This window comes from Microtus ochrogaster, chromosome 1 (genome assembly GCF_000317375.1).
Source record: "Microtus ochrogaster isolate Prairie Vole_2 chromosome 1, MicOch1.0, whole genome shotgun sequence".
Classification (NCBI taxonomy): domain Eukaryota; kingdom Metazoa; phylum Chordata; class Mammalia; order Rodentia; family Cricetidae; genus Microtus; species Microtus ochrogaster.
The window spans coordinates 28,543,356-28,562,415 of NC_022009.1; the positions used below are offsets into that span (position 1 = coordinate 28,543,356).

General features: G+C 44.6%; 1 protein-coding gene across 1 annotated transcript in view; it reads right to left on the reverse strand.

The window, feature by feature from the left end:
* The window catches only part of Ston2 (stonin 2), a 148,410-nt gene that overhangs the window by 110,379 nt on the left and 18,971 nt on the right, over positions 1-19,060 (reverse strand). Inside the window, exon 2 of the mRNA XM_026780537.1 lies at positions 480-756. Within this exon, the coding sequence (XP_026636338.1) occupies positions 480-567 (88 nt within the window). The 5' untranslated portion in view covers positions 568-756. The remainder of the gene's footprint in view (positions 1-479; positions 757-19,060) is intronic.

The window sequence follows — 19,060 nt, forward strand, 5'->3', positions numbered from 1 at the left end:
CCCGCCATAGATGGGCACGGCATGTGCACACAGCAAACACCCGCCATAGATGGGCACGGCATGTGCACACAGCAAACACCCGCCATCTCACCAGCCATCTCACCCCACACGTACATCGTTCACCCAAGAGCATACCATTCATCTGTGGTGATGCCAGACTTGCAATCTGGCTCAGAACCTGTCTGTCACTTCGATCAATTACACTTTAAAAGTTGAGAAAAATCCAAAGGGTTGGTGGGAGGAGCCACCAAAATGGCCAACAGGAAAGCAGTATGCAATTAGAAGTTTTGTCTCCTGGAAGGAATAAGCCCCCGCCACTGGTGCTCCAGGGTTGTCTCACGTGAACAAGGAACCTCTTCTTGCTACTCAATGAAAGAAACCATGCACATCCCTGGTAAGGGACCAAAAGGCTTTTTTCTTTTTTCTTTTTAAATCCCACCCACGAATGATCAAGAACCAGACACAAATCTTGTCCTTACCCTCTGAAGGGGCCGGGAACAGGGGCTCTTCACTGAAGGAGACCCACTCCGACTGGTAGGTAGCAACGACATGGTCCAAGGTCGTCATGCTAAGAGAAGGCTGCTCATCTTCACCCTGCTGACCTCAAGTAGACCCCAGAAAGACGTCTGGGGAGAGCAGGGCAGCAGCACCGCGAGCTTGGGCCTCCAGTCTATCACAGAAGTCCGTGAAAGCCAGCAATCAGAACAGAGTCAAGATTGGTCCTCCTTGCCTTTGGTCAATCTGCCAGGCAGAGATCTGTTGAAATGAGAAAGGAAATTGAAATCCACAAAGACCCAGGGCTTTGAACACCACGATGAGGTCTCAGGTAGTTCCCAACATGCCATGTTTCTCTCTCCTCGTCTTTCTCTCCTAAACCGCCTCTATTGACTCAAGATCCCTGTATAAGGAGTCAGATCAGACCACTTATTTAATAACCACTCAAAGTTTAGCATTTTCAGATTGGCTTCCCTGATTTCCCCAACCATTCTCTTTCGGAAACACTGATAGCTATAATGGAAGGCTATTGGTTATTATTAAGCATTAAAACTTGTTCAGAGGCTTTCCCGGTTTTTGCCCAGATGGTGAAATAAAAGCATGCTCCTTCCCGTTTAACCGAAGCCCTTGCTTGCCTCAGGCAGGTTACTTTTTGTGAGTCTGATCTGAATCTCTGGCAGAAACCAAGCTGTAACCAGATAGCATCTCCAAGCATGATTAACCAATCAGGAAAAAACCAAAACAACACAAAACAATAATGGAGTCACCACTTGTTCATTTGAAGGAAGAGGTTGGGGAATATTTGATTTACTGATTAAAAATAAAAAAGCAAGTTAAATACATTTTCAATCTCGGTCAATTTGAATTAGTGTATAAATGTCAAATCCTTCCTTGTAAGGCAATTATGTTCTGTGAATGCTCAAGATTATTTAATTGGCTTATAATTTTCTTTGTGTTATTAATGACTTTTTACAACTGGAACCTCGGTCTTGATCTTATGATGAATGGATAAAATGAGAATTGGTGCAAAATTAATGTGCTTTCACAAAGGAGCTTCTGTCTGTCTCGGGCCCCATTGTTCTTGCTAAGCAAATACACTCTTCTGATGGTTTCTAGAGTGACGTAACTCAGCCTTCACAATAACAGTAGAAGTTAAACTTTGCTCTACATTATTATTTACAGTGAATAATATATACTGAGAAAAAAATCAGAATAGAAAACATTTGATGATTTTGGTGAGGAAAAGGTTTGTTTTATAGTTCTTAAAGCAACTGTTTCTATAAAATGTATAATCCTCAGAAACCTATTTTTATACTGCCCGTCACTTAGGTTGTCAGTATACTGGTCAGCTGTTGTTTGTTTGTTTGAGACAGTCTCATATATCTGAGGCCATCCTAGCTACGTGGACAAAGATGACCTTGAACTTCTGATCCTCTAGCCTCCACCCCGAATGCTGAGGTTACGATTACACAGCAGTACACACGGTTTAAGAGGACTTCCTGCATAGCAGGCAAGCACTCTCCCAACTGAGTTGCTTTCACAGCCTCCACCGTCCATTTTATTTTTTTTTAAATTTTAATTAATAATGTTTTAATGATTTTATTTAACTTTATGTTCGTTGGTGTGAAGGTGTCAGATCTCATGGAACTGCATTTTCAGATAGTTGTGAGCTGCCATGTGGGTGCTGGGAATCGAACCCGGGTCCGCTGGAAGAGCAGTCACCGCTCTCAACCGCTGAACCATCTCTCCAGCCCTTCACCGTCCATTTTAGATGACTAGGGCAGGTGACAATATAGTTCTTTTATAGATTAAAAAAAAAAATCTGAGTAGAGAGAAATGAGGTGACTTATTCAACGCTAAAATGGGCCCTAACATTCCCAACACGCTTCTTCCAGGCTTTTTAAGTCAAAGAAATTCACGGCTTCAGGGCAATTGACTCTCGGTTTCCATGGTAGCCTCCTATATAGAGAAAGATCAAATAGAGGCCACAACAAACAGGTAAACTGGAAAATGGAAGCTGCTGGGTGACAAATCCAGTACCTAAGCCCAGGTCCTTTAATGTCAAAACACTGTAATCTGAATCACAGCCACGAAAAAGCACTACGGAGTATATTATAGACTATCACGCAACTAAAGTAGGTTACAAACATCAACTACAAGGGGACTTTACTGACATTTCCTGACAAACTCCCCTTATGGAGATCTGCCAGGACACCCAATGCGCATGAAGGATGGAATGTCCAGAAGTCTCTACTCCAAGGCCCTCCCCTGAGATCCTTACCAGCCACAGGACTGGACATGTACGAACAGCCTGGAGAAGGCTGCCGTCCTAACCCAGGTCCTCATGAGTAGCAGCCTGTGAACTTTTTTTTTCTCTCTAGCCCCATCAACGTCAAGGCTAGTGTCACTCAATGTGGTAATGGCTGTGAGCCAGGAAAAGACAGCAAAATTGAAGAGTCAGATTCATCTTCTGGATGTCAAGCCGAACCCCACTGCGCCTCTCAGACAGAAAGCCACAATGCAAGGCATGTGCTGACACACGCCACGTCACAGCTCCGTGGGAGTTTATCCCACAAGGGTGAGCCTAGCCAAAGCCGTGGATAAGTGGGCTTGGAGGGATGGATAGGGAGAAGGAAATAAAAGGTAAAAAGAGCAGAGAACCCTAAGAATAGGTGGGCTCTTCAGGATTAATAGCAAAGCTCCTGAGTGTGTGTGTTTACATCACACTTATTTATGTATGTGTGTGCATGCAAACCATGTGGAGGTCAGAGGATATTTTGCAAAAATCAGTTCTCTCCTTTCACTATGTAAGTTCTGGGTATCAAACACAGGTCAGCAGATTGGTGGCAAGTGCCTTCCTTTATCTGCTAATCCATTGCGTGGCCCAGCCCAGAGTTGAATGTTGTCCCAGACAGAGCTACGGTTGCTGTGATGAAACACCATGACCAAAGTAACTTGGGAGGAAAGGGTTAAATTAGCTTACACTTCCAGGTCATAGTCCAGCACTGATGGAAGCCAGGGCAGGAACTCAAACATGGCAGGAACCTGGAGGCAGGAGCTGATGCAGAGAGGCCATGGAGGGATGCTGCTTACTAGCTTGCTCTCCACGGCTTGCTTAGCCTGCTTCTTATAGAACCCAGGGCAACCTGCCCAGAGGTGGACCCACCCACAATAGGCTGGGCCCTCCCCATCAATCTCTAATTTAAAAGTGCTCTATAGGCTTGCCTACAGGCCAATCTTAGGAAGACATTTTCTTAATTGGCGTTCCCATCTCTCAGATGACTCTAGGCTTTGTCAAGCTGAGATAAAATTAGCCTGCAGGAGTGCTTGAACTCATAATTCAAGCTGCTTAAGTCCCAGTTTACCTCTGTACACCAAAAAGAACAAAACTCACTTCACCATTCAGAGCACTCAGTGGGATCATGAACACTGCTGATGTTTAGTAGTGGGCATACTAAGCCCCCTGAATTGACAAGGGTAGGCTGGAGTTATTGAGCCTCTGGTGGACTGCTGGCCTAGCATGCACAAGGCCCTGGACTCAACCCCACTGTGAGCACAGTGGCACACACCCGCAATCCCAGCACTCGGAAGGTGGAGGCAGAAGGATTAGAAGTTCGAGAATATCCCTAGCTACATACATATATTTTGAGACTAGCCTGGGCTTACATGAGACTCTGTCTTGGAAAGAAACAAATAAGTGACAACGACAATATCAGGTGACCTGCTGTAGGAAGTCTTACAGCCAGTGGTTACCCGCCCACTGGGGCCTGGTCGCTTATACTATATAAGCTGATGTAGGGCATGCGTCCGGTCTCTTTTCTGGCTGCGGGATTCGGTTTCTGATCATCGTTCAAGCAGAGGATTCTGATTTGTGAGTCTACCCCTAAATAAATAACCCTCTATTTCTCAATTCTGAGCTAGTGTGGGATTTCTTTTAAGGGTCCATCTTCAGTGACCTTACAGAGGGATTACTCTGGGCCAGGCTCCGCTCCCAACCCTATGCAAGCGTTCGCCATTGTCATCACCACAGTTGTTCCGTGTCTCAGCCGAGGTGGCACAGCTCTTTGGGAAGTGTTTGGATTAGAGTACAGACTTATTGAGCTGCCCTATCTCTGCCACTGATGCATCCTCTTCCAGTGATTTCCCCTTTCCCTCATTGTGTTTGCTGAGAGAACAGGTCTCTCAGATGCTAAGTAGAGCTAAGTGCTTGGTTCCGGGGCCCAGAAGGTCAGCTTCCTCTTTTCAGACAGAAGCACATTCTGCATGAGAAACCAAAACCATCACTCAGCAAGAATAAATGGAAGAAGGGGCCCCTGGGAACTCTCTGCTCTTCTTTAGCTCATCCATCCCAGGTCAGGCATGAGCCAGATGTCAATACTGAACAGTCCAAGGAAAGACTGACAGAATACTTGTTACAGGGAATGTCCCAGCATATCCTGTGAAATGCCTTCTAGGTACTTGTCGTGAGAAGCGCTATGCGAGTTACTCAAAACCCACAGAGGAACCCAGTAATTGTGAGGCTAGGCTCAGACTGGAATCAATTCCTCAGTCAAAACCTCACCCCACTTTTAGAGCGTGAATCATGAAGTGAGGCTGGCAGCCACCACAGATGAGTGGTGACTCAGAATCAGCAGCAAGAGTGACTTGGAGATACCAGAGATTCCACTGAAGTCTTGGGGCTTCTATGGTCCGCACCATTTAGGCTCTAAAACGTGGAGCTGGAGAGTGCGCTTGGCTGACGGGATAGGAGTCTTGGTCGGTCCTCTGTAAAAACATGCCAACTGTCCTTCGAGACAGCAATCCTCAGGCAGCCATAACTTAGCTGGGGGAGACAAGACAGAATAGCAAATACAAGTCTGGGATGACTGCCCGCTGAAGGACATATGGGGGTGGTGTGACTGCCAGCGATGGAGAGATCTCTGAGAGTTGGAAACACAAGGGCCTGATGCAGGCTGCATGGGTATGAAGGATGCCCCGGGTTCTGGAACACTAGAAGGCGAGAGTAAGGCTTTCCTGGGGACAGATGGATCAGTGTGAGAGGAGGCTAATAGTCTTGGTAAGGGTTATCTCTGGGCAGCTGATGAGATTGGAGGTATGTACTGGGGAAATGTGGAAAAGAAGGACCGAGGGACCTGAAACACCAAAGGAAAGATCCCTCGGGAAATGGAAACCTGCTAAAGGTTTAGGAGTGGACAGTGTGACTCCAGGGCATGCGTAGGGGACATCGACATTCCTCGCTGTGTTCAGCAGCAGCTTGAAGATGAGTTATCAGTCACAATAATATTCATGGCGTGCCCTACGGTCAAGGGGCTGACACTGTCAGGAGCTGGTACTAGGCAAATTGTGTTGGACACAGAGAGTTTTGAACTTTTAGAGTATATGGACACACAAGAGACCAACACTATCTCTGCAGTCAGCTTGGGAGATCTAGACAGCCACCTCTGTTCCCTAACTTATTCTGATGACCTGTCCTGCAGAACCGCAGGAGTAGAGAAGGGTCCAGACTACCCAGGGCTCACCTGTGCCTTCATCTGGAAGGGGGGCTCTGAGCACGAGGGAAAGACAAAGCCATTTAGGAATGGATCGTGGTAATGGCATGGCTGGCCTGCAATGACTTATATGCTGCTGTTGTTGGTTGGTTTTTACTCTTTAGCTTTTGCTCTTTTTTGGGGGGGGGCACCACCCAGCTCTCAAATAAATCACACATGGAGACTTTTTTTTTTTTTTTTTTTTTTGATTTTCGAGACAGGTTTTCTCCATAGCTTTTGGTTCCTGTCCTGGAACTAGCTGGAACTAGACCAGGCTGGCCTCGAACTTACAGAGATCCACCTGCCTCTGCCTCCCGAGTGCTGGGATTAAAGGCGTGCGCCACCACCGCCAGGCTGGAGACTTATTCTTAATTATAAATGTCTGGCCTTAGCTTGGCCTGTTTCTAGCCAGCTTTTCTTAAGTTCTCCCTTTTACCTTTTGCCTCTGTGTTTTTTTTCCTCTTACTTCTGTAATCTTAGTTTCACTCTTATTCCATGGCCGGCTGGCTGGCCCCTTTTCTCATCCCTTGATCTCTCTTCCTCCTCCTTCCTCCGCCCAGATTTCTCCTATTTATTCTCTCTGCCTGCCAGCCCCGCCTATCCTTTCTCCTGCCTTGCTATTGGTTGTTCAGCGCTTTATTAGACCATCAGGTGTTTTAGACAGGCAAAGAATCACAGCTTCATGGAGTTAAACACATGCAACATAAAAGAATGCAACACATCTTTGCAAACGTTCCACAGCATAAACAGATATAACGCATCTTGAACTAATATTCCACAACAGGCTGCTTATCAGAAAGGCTCAGGAGTGGTGTCGGGCGCAGTGAACTAGTCTGAAGAACGCATTGGACCAGCTCGCTCCATTTGCACTGCTGAAGTCTGGTTCAGCCTCCTTTTCTCTCATCCTAGTTACGAGTCTCTTACAGTCTCCCTGCTTTCGGCCCCATTCTGTGGCTTCTTGGATTCCAACACCCTGCAAATGGTTATGCTACAGTTCTCCTTAAAAGCTCCTCAACTGCTACTCACAAAATAAAGCAAGAATGAGAAGTGCACAGAGGCTTCCTGAGAGCAGGGGCTGCACAGCCTGCCTGCTGCGAGCTCTTAGCACTGAGTGCAGAACTTTGTACCTGCCGGGAGCTGGATACATACTGCAGCTCCAGGACAGGACCTCCTCTGCTGCTGTCTCCCCGTGTGAGCCCCTTCTTCCAGACAAACTGAATTGTTTTCTACGAAAGACTGTTTCTATGCATTTGGTCATTTGGTCATATATGTGTCTATCTAATAAACCCGAAATCTCCTTGGGTTATATTTTCCCTACATTGTTATTGAATGGGCTCCTACTCATCTTAAAGAATTAGCTCATTCTTTACCGGGGGTTTAATTCAACCGGCATTTACTCTAAGTGGTAGCCACTCGATCCAAAGAAAGAGAAGGTAGTAGACTCTTGCTTTGAAACTTTCATAATGGGTATGTTTGTTGTGCTGTTGTCGTTGCTTGCTTATTTTGGTTTTCTCACCAAATATTCAAAAATCTCCCTCATTTTTTGAAAAAAAAAATACTCTCTGTCACTCTTGTCAGGTGATCCAGTGATTTGACAGAAGACGTTAGGATCTTGAGAGAGTCCTGAATGGTACACAGACTCTGAGCAAAGCACAAGTAACATAGCAAACAATGGAAACTTGGAATAAGCCCAGTGGTAGTAGTATCTGAATTCAGTAGTGACAGTACCAAATATGCCTACCGAATCAGAACTTGAGCATTAGCCTAGCTCTGTTTACTGCTGTTGAGGTCTTGCCATTCTTAACCAAGAATCCCAAGCTGTTTGGCGGTTATCTGGCAATCAATCCAACGACTTCTCCAATACCTTCCATAGATTTATTTGGTTGTGGAATATTATTTTAACTATGCAAAGATGTGTTACATTTGTTTATCCTACAGAATATTACTTTAATGTGTAAAGGTGTGTTACTTTTGTTTATGCTGTATTTGTTTAATTATGTAGAGATGTGTTGCATTTGTTTCACCTTGCCTGCCTAAGACATCTGATTGGTCTAATAAAGAGCTGAAGGCCAACAGCTGGGCAGAGAAAGGATAGGTGGGGCTGGCAGGCAGAGAGAATAAATAGGAGAAGGAATCTAGGCTTGAGAGAAGAGAAGAAAAGGAGGAGAGAGAGGGAGACACCAGGGGGCAGCTACCCAGGCAGCTGGGGAGTAAAAAGGAAAGAAAGACATATAAAGAAAAGTTAAACACCCAGAGGCAAAACATAAAAGAGGAGAAACAGAATAATTTAAGTTACAAAATCTGGCTAGAAATAAGCTAAACTAAGACCAGGCATTCAAAACTAACAATAAGTCTCTGTGTCATGACTTAATAGCTGGTTGGTAGCACAAAAGGTTGGTACATCATCCCCTTCTTACATTAGCCAAACTCGGTTTTGGAACTCAAGAACTTAGTGTACTCATCCCCAGCTCCCACAAATTTCATGCCCCGTTCCTGTTGTGTGTGACGCTCCCACTGTAGCCTAGATTCATATCCAGTGGTAATGAAAATGTCTGCCGCTGTGGTCAGCTGCCAATGAGCCCGAGCGTTTCCAGAGGAAAGGGAGGACATCTTTCCTGTTGTCTCCAACTCTCTGTTTTTAATAGTTATTTTTCCTTTTCACTAAAAATAGATTTTTTTTCTCACATAATATATCCTGATTACGGGTTCCCCTCCAACTACCCTTCTCAACTCCTTCCCAACTCCTCTCCCATCCAGATCTACCTTCTGTGTGGCTCTCACTAGAAAACAAACAGGCTTTTATGGGCTAATAATAAAATAAATTATAATAAAACAAAACTAACACGTCAGACTATGACGGAACAAACAAACGGAAAGAGCCCAAGAAAAGGTACAAGAAACAGAGACCAACTTATTTGTGCATTCAGGCATTCCGCAACAGCACTAAACTGAAAGCTTTAATATATACTCAAAGGACCTGTAGGGTTAAGCAGAGGGGCTATATATATAAAAAGATTAAAATTTTTTAAAAAGGAAAAGCCATGATAAGACATCGAGACAAGGAATCTTCAGAGACACCACTGAGTCCATTTTCTGTTAGTCATCTACCGCAGGGAACACAGTTTATACCCAAGAGTAGTTTGTTTGGCTGGGCAGTGGTAACACACACCTTAACTCAGGAGGCAGAGGCAGATCTCTGAGTCCAAGGGCAGCCTGGTCTACAGAGTGAATTCCAGGACAGCCAGGGCTACACAGAGAGACCCTGTCTTGAAGAACCAAACAGAGGAGTTTGTTTCCCCAGTGTGATTGACTCCCTTGGAAGAAACTAAATTTTCATTTGCACGTGGTTATCAATTGGAGATTGCTCCTGGGTTAGGAGTGGGGCATGTGCCCTCTTCTCCTCTCAGCTCTAGGACCCATCTGGTGCAGACCCATGCAGGCTGTGTGCATGCTGCCACAGTCTCTCAGTTCATGTGGGTCTCAATCCTCTTCATTTACAGGACCTTGTTTCCCTGGTGTCCTCCAGAGGTCTCCAACTCTTAGAGTAGGCCCTGCTATGTACCGAGTAAATGAGGATGTTTAATCACATAGTAGGTGTGCTCTCAAACACTGTTGAGATAGCAACTATTTTGAGAAGGCGCATTAAAGCACTGGTGTGTACTGGTTTGGGAGAGGATCTAGATAAGAGGCAATAGATTGTGTCTCCTTTCTCATTCATCTAACATTGTTCAATTTGAAGGTGACAGCTGTTAAACAACTGGCACTGCTGAGATGGGCCTACTACAGACTGAGTTACTCTTCAAGGACAAAACACACACCAGCTTTCAAAAGGGATTTTTTTTTTAAGGTGTAAAATGTTTAATTAGTAAGTTTATATTGTTAACTATTGTAGAAATGAGATCTTGGGTCAAAATATGTTGCCAAAATGATCTTCTGGTGAGGAGCTGAATTTAATTACCTGTGCATGAAATGTATTTTTAAAAATAACACTTCAAGATTTTCTTCTTAATCTTCGGTTTTCAGCAGCTGACTCTAAGGTTCCTCAAAACTCATGTGAAGTTTATGGAGCGTTTCTGGTTTTGCATGTCAGTTTGTCCAGTAAATATGGAGGAATTCAATCACAAGGTATTCACATGGGAAGAACCGCCCTTTCGTTCCATCTCTTTTATTGGTCTGTCTTCTAGGTGAATCCTGGTCCCTCCCCCAAGGCTTTCTGCATCTTGGCTGGATGCTTGGAAGAGTAACCATGGTTAGCAAGGTTCTTTACTGAGATCAAGATGGACCACCAAGGCCCCTCGGGATTGGCCGACTCCCAGTAGTCTTCGGGACCTTCTTGGTTCTGGAACAGCATCTTAGGAAGCTTTATCTGGTTGCAGTCAGTGGATATGCACTCCAGTCCTACCGAAGATCCTCTGAGTTTCCTCTAACAGACTTCTGCTCCCCATAGCCCTTCCCCAAACAGCTCTTTGTCTCCCCCAGACTTGCTACTTCCCAAGGTTTGGGCACTGGAATATTGATGTCCTTAGGGCAGTGCTGAGGAGGTGGAGTCTTTAAAGGGTGGAGCCTCGTCATAGATAAATTAAATCACAGAGGCTCTACCTCACACACAGAATAATGCCATTTCATAAGGGCAGGTTGTTATGAACTCCAGCTGCCTTGTGCCTTGATTCTCCTAGACACATGGCTGTCTCTCGGTCAGTTTTTCTATCATGCCGGGGCACAGGCATAAGCTCCTTACCAGGACGTTGACGCCATGGAGTTTGAACCTTCCAACCACTGGAATCCCAGGTCAGATAAACCTCTTCTTTCCACATGCATTAGCTGGCATCGGTTATTTTGTTATAACAACAGCAAACGTGACAGGACATGCTCCCTCCTGAAGAGTCCAGGGGCTGACACTACTCCAAATCCTGATCTCTATTTCCTTAGCTCACAGTACTGTGATTTTAAGTACAGCTTAAAGCCCTGGGTGTCAGGAAACTCTGCCCTCGAAGAGAGCCGAGGCCATCACTGGTGGAGTTCACCTCCTGAGTTTTCCTGACCCCTGGAAACAAATCTAGCACTCTGTCTTGAGCAATGCCTAAAAATGGTTTTTGTTTTGTGACTAATTACTGCTGACAGGCCATTCTGCTGCCAGTTACAGCCAGAACTGGGAATCCTCCCCTACATTCTTTCCGGGCTGTGTTCACGATTTTTTTTTTTTTTTAAATCAGAGACTGGCTCTGATTATCTAAAGGTAATTTGACAATACCTCCTATCTGGAAAAATACGCCTTATACCTGGAAATTAATTTCAAGTCTTCCTGAACTTTTATAAGTCAGGAAAAGAAAGGTCTCAGGCAGGGATACAGTAAATCCCTCCAGAAATGAGGCAATGTTTTCTTCTCAAGTCATAATTTCAAATTACCTGACTATATGATTTTTTTTCTTTCGAAATAATCTTTGTGACTGTGCTATCCAACAATACTATGGCCCCACATCCAGAGTCAAAGGTCAAAGCCACACTTGGCTTGAAAATCAGGTTAGGCATTGCCTCAGGTCTCTGCTTCCTTCCTGAGTCAGTGACTTGGAGTGATCGACATCCCAGGCACCGACTGCGTGTCATAGAACCACATGGCCTACGAAAGTCTGCTAGTCTCAGCTGATAGCTTACTCAGTCTTGGCAAGTTCTCCTTGGTTTAACTGATTTCATATTCTTCAAACAAAAATACTAGTATTTTGTTGTGTGAAGGAAGGTGGATGGTATGGATAATTTGCTATCAGCTATGTTTTAGTGCTGTGGTTTCTGGGTCCCTTCTGATGGCCAGCTTTCTTGTGTATAACTCTAAGTCTTTCCAAGAAGCCTAACAAAATATTACTGTTAAGTTTCAATGAAGTTAAGATGTCATAGTTTGTTAAATGTAACTAATTTGAGAAATTAAAAAAAAACACGCTTTTTTTTTTTTCTTTTTGATTTTTCAAGACAGGGTTTTTCTGTGTAGCCCTGGATGTCCTGGAACTTACTCTGTAGATCACCAGGCTGGCCTTGAACTCACAGAGATTCGCCTGTTTCTGCCTCCCAAAGATTAAAGGTGTGCACCACCACTGTCCAGCAAGAAATAAAAATACTTTAAACACACACACACACACACACACACACACACACACACACACACGTGTGTGTGTGTGCTCAGCTTTCTGAGAGTCAACACAATATATTCTGATTTCAGAGTTATCCTAAACTACAATTAACATAAAGTTCCATAATGTAAACATCTTCATGGGTTGCTTCAATTTCTTAAGGCTATTTGGAGGTTTCCTTTTGTTGAGGATCAAACCCAAGGCCTTGTGTATCTATCAATGGGCCTATGCTTTAGATCTCAATAGTCGTACAGTAACCCTGAGATAACTAAAACAGGTATTTCTTTCAGTTGATATTCAAAGGAACTGGCTCAGAGACAGCGTAGGTGAGTTCAAGGTCACATCAGAATTAGGACAGGACAAGCCTTTAAGCTCTGCACTCTGTACTATATAAGCCTCCTTGGATCTTAGGGAAGACACCTCACCAAGTTCTGACCAATCAGTCAGACTTAGATGGATAGACAGTGAGTTACATAGTTCTGGGAGGCATTTTCTTATCTTTGTCTTGTTCTCCCAGGGAAGAAGACAGATATAGTCTGGTAACTATAATCCTTCCCATTTGACTGCTCCTTTTGGGAAAATGGCAATGGTTGTTGGAGGTAGGGTAAGCATATGAAGGAGAGGCTAGAAGGATCAGATCTATTGGCTCTGATGTCACCAAGCCTCTCCACCAGTAACCATAGTCACTCGCCTTTTTATCGCTTTGTGGAAAAAACATTTATTTTTGTTTATGCTATTATAACTAGATTTTCTGATATACACAGATAGGTGACTGTGATGCTAACTGATTTTTAAAGGGCGGGGAAATAAACAGTGGAGAGCAGAGTGTTGAGATGATCCCAGGACCCCTGCACCCTGTCATTAGTCCCATGGTTCTGTTTCTCCTGTGGTCACTACCTGGCAAAATGGATTTGATGGATATAATTATAATTACTATTCAGTGGACCTTAAGAAGTGGAGATTATGCAAGTGAGCCTCTCCCAGCTAACGAGCCTTTAGTCAGGGCTGCAAGCAGACAGCCACAGAACTGAATTCTGCCACAGGAGCCTGAGTTCTGGCTCAGCTCACAACCCATGAGCTCAGCTGAGCAGAGAACCCACCCAGCTACGTGGAGGTGGGGCCTCAGAACTGTGGGATAGCAAGCAGAGGCTCTTCACATCTCTGAGTGACTGGTTGTGTCTTCAGAACAAGGTTATTTAAATTGGCCAAAATTTCTGGTTTTCAGATAGTAAAAGAAAAAAAATTACAAAGGTTTTAAAAGAAATGGGAAATGGAGTCAGTCTGGAGTTCAAAACTTGAAGCTATAACCTCTCTTTAGTAATATCCCAGTAGAGAAACAACCTCTCTTTAGTAACATCCCAGTTGAGATAAGGTACAGAACCACAACTAAAATCAGCCATTGTAGCAGCCACGGGATATAGTAAATCAAAGAAAAGTCAAAACAAAATACACGGAGTTACGCATGCAGCATTTGGAACACATTATAAGGATATTCTCTGTACAGGAGGTTAAATTTTTCTTTCTCCTGCCTTGTTTTTTGAGCTCACGGGAACATTAGCTCACCGCTTTGGAGACATGGTGCCGGCAAACAGTCCATGGTTTCCAGGAGCTGAAATGATCAACTCCTGCCAAGGGTCCTTCCTACCAATGAGGTATGCTGAAGAGCCTTTTGGCGCAGGTTGAAGTGGGAGGACGGGAGAATGAACAGGTAGGAAAAGTAGAATCACTGGTGGCAGCAAGCCACACGCTCCTGGGATTCTGCTTGAGGATTGCGTGTGTGATAGAGTCATTGACTGGAGTTGGAAGAAAAGTCAAGATTTGTTAGGGAAATGAGCTTGTCTTCTTCCCTCCATACCTTCCCTTCCTTGGCCTCCGTCTCTTTTTTTCTGTTTTTATGAAGAAAATATCTCCTAGAATTACCCCCATCTTCCTACCTGGGCCACCCAAGTGCTGGGAATTTGGGTGTGACTCACCACATCCAGGGAAGCATTTCTTTTAAAAGGTGACACACTTACATATGTTACAAATATTTGTTATGTATTCAAGAGATGTGTCTACTAGGTGCTTAGAGCTCAGAGCTGAAGAGCCAAATTCAGAAGTCACCACCATACACAGAAGATCAGGTCATCCAGAGGGAGGCTGTGGCAAAAGAAAAGAAATGGCCCATACTTTTACATGCCCAGGGCAGCTGGGATGTTATGCTCTGGGTTGCACCCAAGGCACAGGAGGCAGATTCCAGATGTCCTGAAACACTGAGGATGCCCTAGTTGTGGGTTGTTGAGTTGGTCTGTCCTTCAACAAAAGAGTGGCCAGGAGCCAAAAGGCCTCAGGCACTCTATATCTGGCCAACAAGTCTTTAATTTAAAATAGAGCTTTTCTCAACGAAATTCCTTGACTAAAACATAGGAACGTGCTGCCAAAGAATTCAGAAACACAGGAGGAAGGAACCTCAGTAGTGACTGCCGCTGAGCAGATGCCAGGCAAGTCATAACAAGAGCAGGGACATCCTGGAAACACAGGTAATTTCAAAATTTGGAGTAGTTACTAAATCAGTTACTGTGGGAAGGTTCCAGTGGACTGCTTTCTATAAAAAGCCAAAGTCTACACAATCTTTTTCTTGACGGGCTTTGTCTCTGGCAAGAATTTAGTTGCTGTTGAGTCTTCCTGGGGCCATAAATTCTTCTCTAGGGCTGTCAGAGGCAGAGAGGCCCAAGGAAGGGAAGCTTGGTTGATAATGACGCTAATGCCTGTCTCCCATTCCTCAAGTCTGACCCAAGCGTCAGTCAGGCCCACTTCTGTCATGGGGCAGATGAGGTACATTATTACCTGCGTTCTTTTCATCAACCTTGAAAGAAGACGCTGCTAATGCCAGCACTTGAGAGATGGCAGGGTGGTGGCCAGAGAGGTGAGATGGCTTACTCAAGTTCAGGTAGTGTAGGGATTTCGACCCTAAACCCTTTGACTTCGAAGGTAACTCACAAATCTAACCATCAAGGGTAATGAGTGTTGGTAAACTCTGACACTATGGTAGAAATAAATAATGCAGGCTGTAGAAATGCCAATTACCCAATGTCCTCATTTCTGGAAGGGCATCTAATATCACAATGAAAGGACAGCCATCAGATTCTCCCTACAACCTTAAATGCATGTCTCAATAGCAGACTATTCTGCAGGAGGAGTTAAATAAGTATCATTGAAACTCCTATAGTTACTGTGTGCCTAACAAAATTATGTTAACATTATAGGTTCTAGGTACATGCATAAATTACCTAAGGCTAATTTGGAGAAATGAAAAGTTACAGAAAAGGAATTTTTCTAATCTTGTCTTAGAATTTGAGTTTTTTAAATACACTATGGAATCTCAGAAAAGCAAAGTATATAGCCCTCTCTACCATGTTTGAGAAGCTTTGAGCATGATGATGATGATGATGATGATGATGATGATGATGATGATGATGATGATGATGATGACGATGATGACTTAGGGTGCTATGGAGGATGACCACAGGTCTTGGGAGCTGGGAATACAGGAAGGATGGTGGAATACTCTACTTGACCTATGTTTTAGGAGAAGGTTCACAATGAACGGTAACAGAGCACAGGCCCTTTAGGCTACCCAGTCAAGTTCCTCATTGTTGGCTGCATCAGGGAATGTCTCCTAGGACCTCTAAGCCTGCTTCCGCTGACAGTGATAGGGATCTCTTCTCAAAGGCTCCTGTGAGATGAAAATAGACGCTGCAGCACCTGAGACCTTTAGTAAGGAACAAGTGCTCAGCTGATGGCATCCGTCATCGTCCATGTTTCCATTAACCAAGGGTGAAGCTTGCTCAAGAGAGCGAGTGTAATGCAAACCCAATGACCTGACTCTTGTGGCATTGGCATTTCAGGAAGCGAAAGTGGAAGAAAAGGGGAGACCTTAGAAATCTTGGGTGAAAGGAGGTCATGGTTAAAGTTTCAGCCTCATACAGGAAACAGCTGGCCAGCATGACCTGGGGCTCTGGAAATGAGTGTTGGGTGAGAAGCAGAACTGTCAACAGCCACACAGGGAGACACAGGCTACATAGCACCAGCAGCGCTTGGAATTCCCTTGTCCCTCAGGGACCTCCGCTCAGGTAAACCAGACTCCTGACTAAATTCCAGGTCAAAGAGAAACAAACAGGAGAGGAATACACCACCCTAAGACTTGTGTGTTGGCTCTTAAAGTGATCTGTCTTCCTTCCGTCCTTCCTTCCCTCCCTCTCTCCCTCCTTTCTTCTCCCTCCTTCTCTCCCTCCTTTATTTTCATTCTTATTATTTTTAAAAACAAGATTTTATAATGTAGTCCTGTAACTATGTGGACTAGGCAGTCCTTGAACTCACACAGATCCACCTGCCTCTGCCTCCTGAATTCTGAGATTGAAGGCCTGTGCCGCCAAACCCAGCAAGACAGTCAATCTTATATGTCTTCATAAGTTAATGCATGCTCTTACAGCTTTCTAAATTACAGGTCCTGAAGGATATAATTTATAAAAAGGCTTAATGATAAGCAGAGTTTAAAATGTAAGATAAGGTTTAAAAATTTAAAATGCTTAACTTTATTTTTCTTATGAAGTAACTTTTGCAAATGGAAGCATAAGGTGTTTTCTGAGTCTGATGTTTGCACATTTATGGGTGTGAGGAGTGTTGATCTGGTAATATTCAAGATTACAAACATCTTGACTCTAAGTAATCATAGCTGCTATTTTTAACTTTCTTTGTTTTTTTTTTTGTTTTTAGTTTTTCAAGACAGGGTTTCTCTGTAGCTTTGGAGCCTGTCCTAGCTCTTGTAGACCAGGCTGGCCTCGAACTCACAGAGATCCGCCTGCCTCTGCCTCCCGAGTGCTGGGATTAAAGGCGCGTATTTTTAATTTTCTTGTTTGAGAGGACTTTGGAAAAAAAACACACTATCTTTGTAGGTAATTTTGGTTGCACAGGTTGAAGGTTTCTGGCCGTTTGTCAGCATAAAAGACAAACTAGATCTTGGGGTCAGGAGCTTCTTTCCCTTCCCACATCCCTCAATAGGCCCTATCTGTCTATCCAGCCTCAGGTGACCTGCCTCGGGTCATCACACTGGACAATTTTGAGGCCCTAGCCCCATGGCCACCTATGTGTGCGGTGACCATACAGTGTGAAGTACCCAGCCTGTGCAGCTGAGGGGACAATGTGCCATAGAGCCATCCCAGGTGTGCCACAGCTGCTGCGTTCCTCTCGCCCACTTCAGTCAATAGAGAGCATCAATGTGACCGCAAGTCTCTCGAACCTCTATGCAGCAATGCTAACCGTATCCAAAGGCGTGTCGTTCTGACACGAGTGTGTGGTGTTATCCTAATTGAACTGTACTTCTGCCAAAGCATGGATTTTGCAATTTAGATGCACCCTCCCACATTCGCTAGACCAAGATAAATAAGGACTAGAAGACAACAGCTCCAGGTAACACATCTCAAGCTTGTCCAGATCTACAGAGAAGTTAGCCCAACACAGCCTTGTCTTGAAAAGCACACAATTTCTCTCTCCTGTTTCCCCCTCCTCTCCTTTCTTTTTAGAAAAACAGCTTCTGCCTAGGTTGGTGTAAACCCCCATACTGCTCTCCCTGACATCTGCCTTCAGAACCACAGAACACATCACCAGCACGTCACCTCTTATTGTGCAACCATGGGCAGTGACATCCACATCACAGCAGGAAAACCCGACCCTTTATCTGAGTGCTCTCTTGGAGATAGGTGACCAAGAAAACCCGGCCTAGCACACACCCTTTCCCACACAAACCTCCACATGTTCGAAAAAGCAGGGGCCTGCTGATTGTTAGGAGAAAACCCTTGACCCATCAGGAAGATAAAAGCAGAGGAAACACTTAGAGCCAAGAGGAATCCTTGGGTCATTCTTCACTCAGCAGAATAAAAGTAACAGTGATAAGGGAGAGCGATTAAGCTTGGTGGTGAGGGGACCACTAATGCCATTAGTAGCTATTGAATAGAGGAGAGAGAAAACCCAGAACAAATCTTAAGGAAGCCAGGGGTGGTTCAGTACCGAGTTCAGCTAATTAGAGGTGGAGGTGGGAAGTGAGTTTTATCTGGCATATGCTGAGATTCAAGGGTGTAAAAGTAGACTGGTTACAGAAAATGTGGAAAAAGTGGGGAGGGGGGAGATTTTACAGTCATCCAGGACAGACGTGTGTGAAGCAGAAGCAGCTGGCTATCACTTAGAGGAAGTACAGAGCTAGGGGCTGCCTGACCTTAGGAGCAGCTCAGCTCATGGGACAGGGGAGACTCAGAAAGGAAAAGGGGGCCTGGAGTGACAGGTCTGAGAACCCAGAAAAAAAAAAAAAAACAGAATCCTTCAAGAGGTCATGGAGGCAAGAGAGAATTTTCCAGTGAGCATCACAGGAAAACATAATGGGGCCAGATGGTCACTAGCGACTCTGGAGAGGTTGGCTGGAGTGTCCACTCCATGAGGAATGGGGGTGGCCTTGCCACTTAGTTCAGGTCACACTGAAGGAAAGCAGCCGGAACTGGGAGAGCAGAAGACCTGAGCTGGAAGCTTGATTAAAAATAACTACAGTTTGAAGCTCTTTAAAAAGAAATTTACTTATCTGTTCATTGATTTACAGTGCCCTCGTACACATCTGGAGATCTGAGGACTTGTGGGTGTCAGTACTCTCCGTCCACCACGAGGGAGCCAGGGATCAAGCTCAGGCCGTCAGGCGCGATGGCAAGCATCTTTACCCACTGAGCCATCTTGCTGGCCCTAAAGTGTAATGCCTCTCAATATAGTTCTATAAAAGAGATGGAATCACCAGGGTACACTGTCGATCCTGATTACATATTTCCAAAGAAGAAGCAGTTCTCTATTCACTGGCAGGAAGAAACTGGAACCTGCTTGAAGACCAAGAGGCTACTTCCT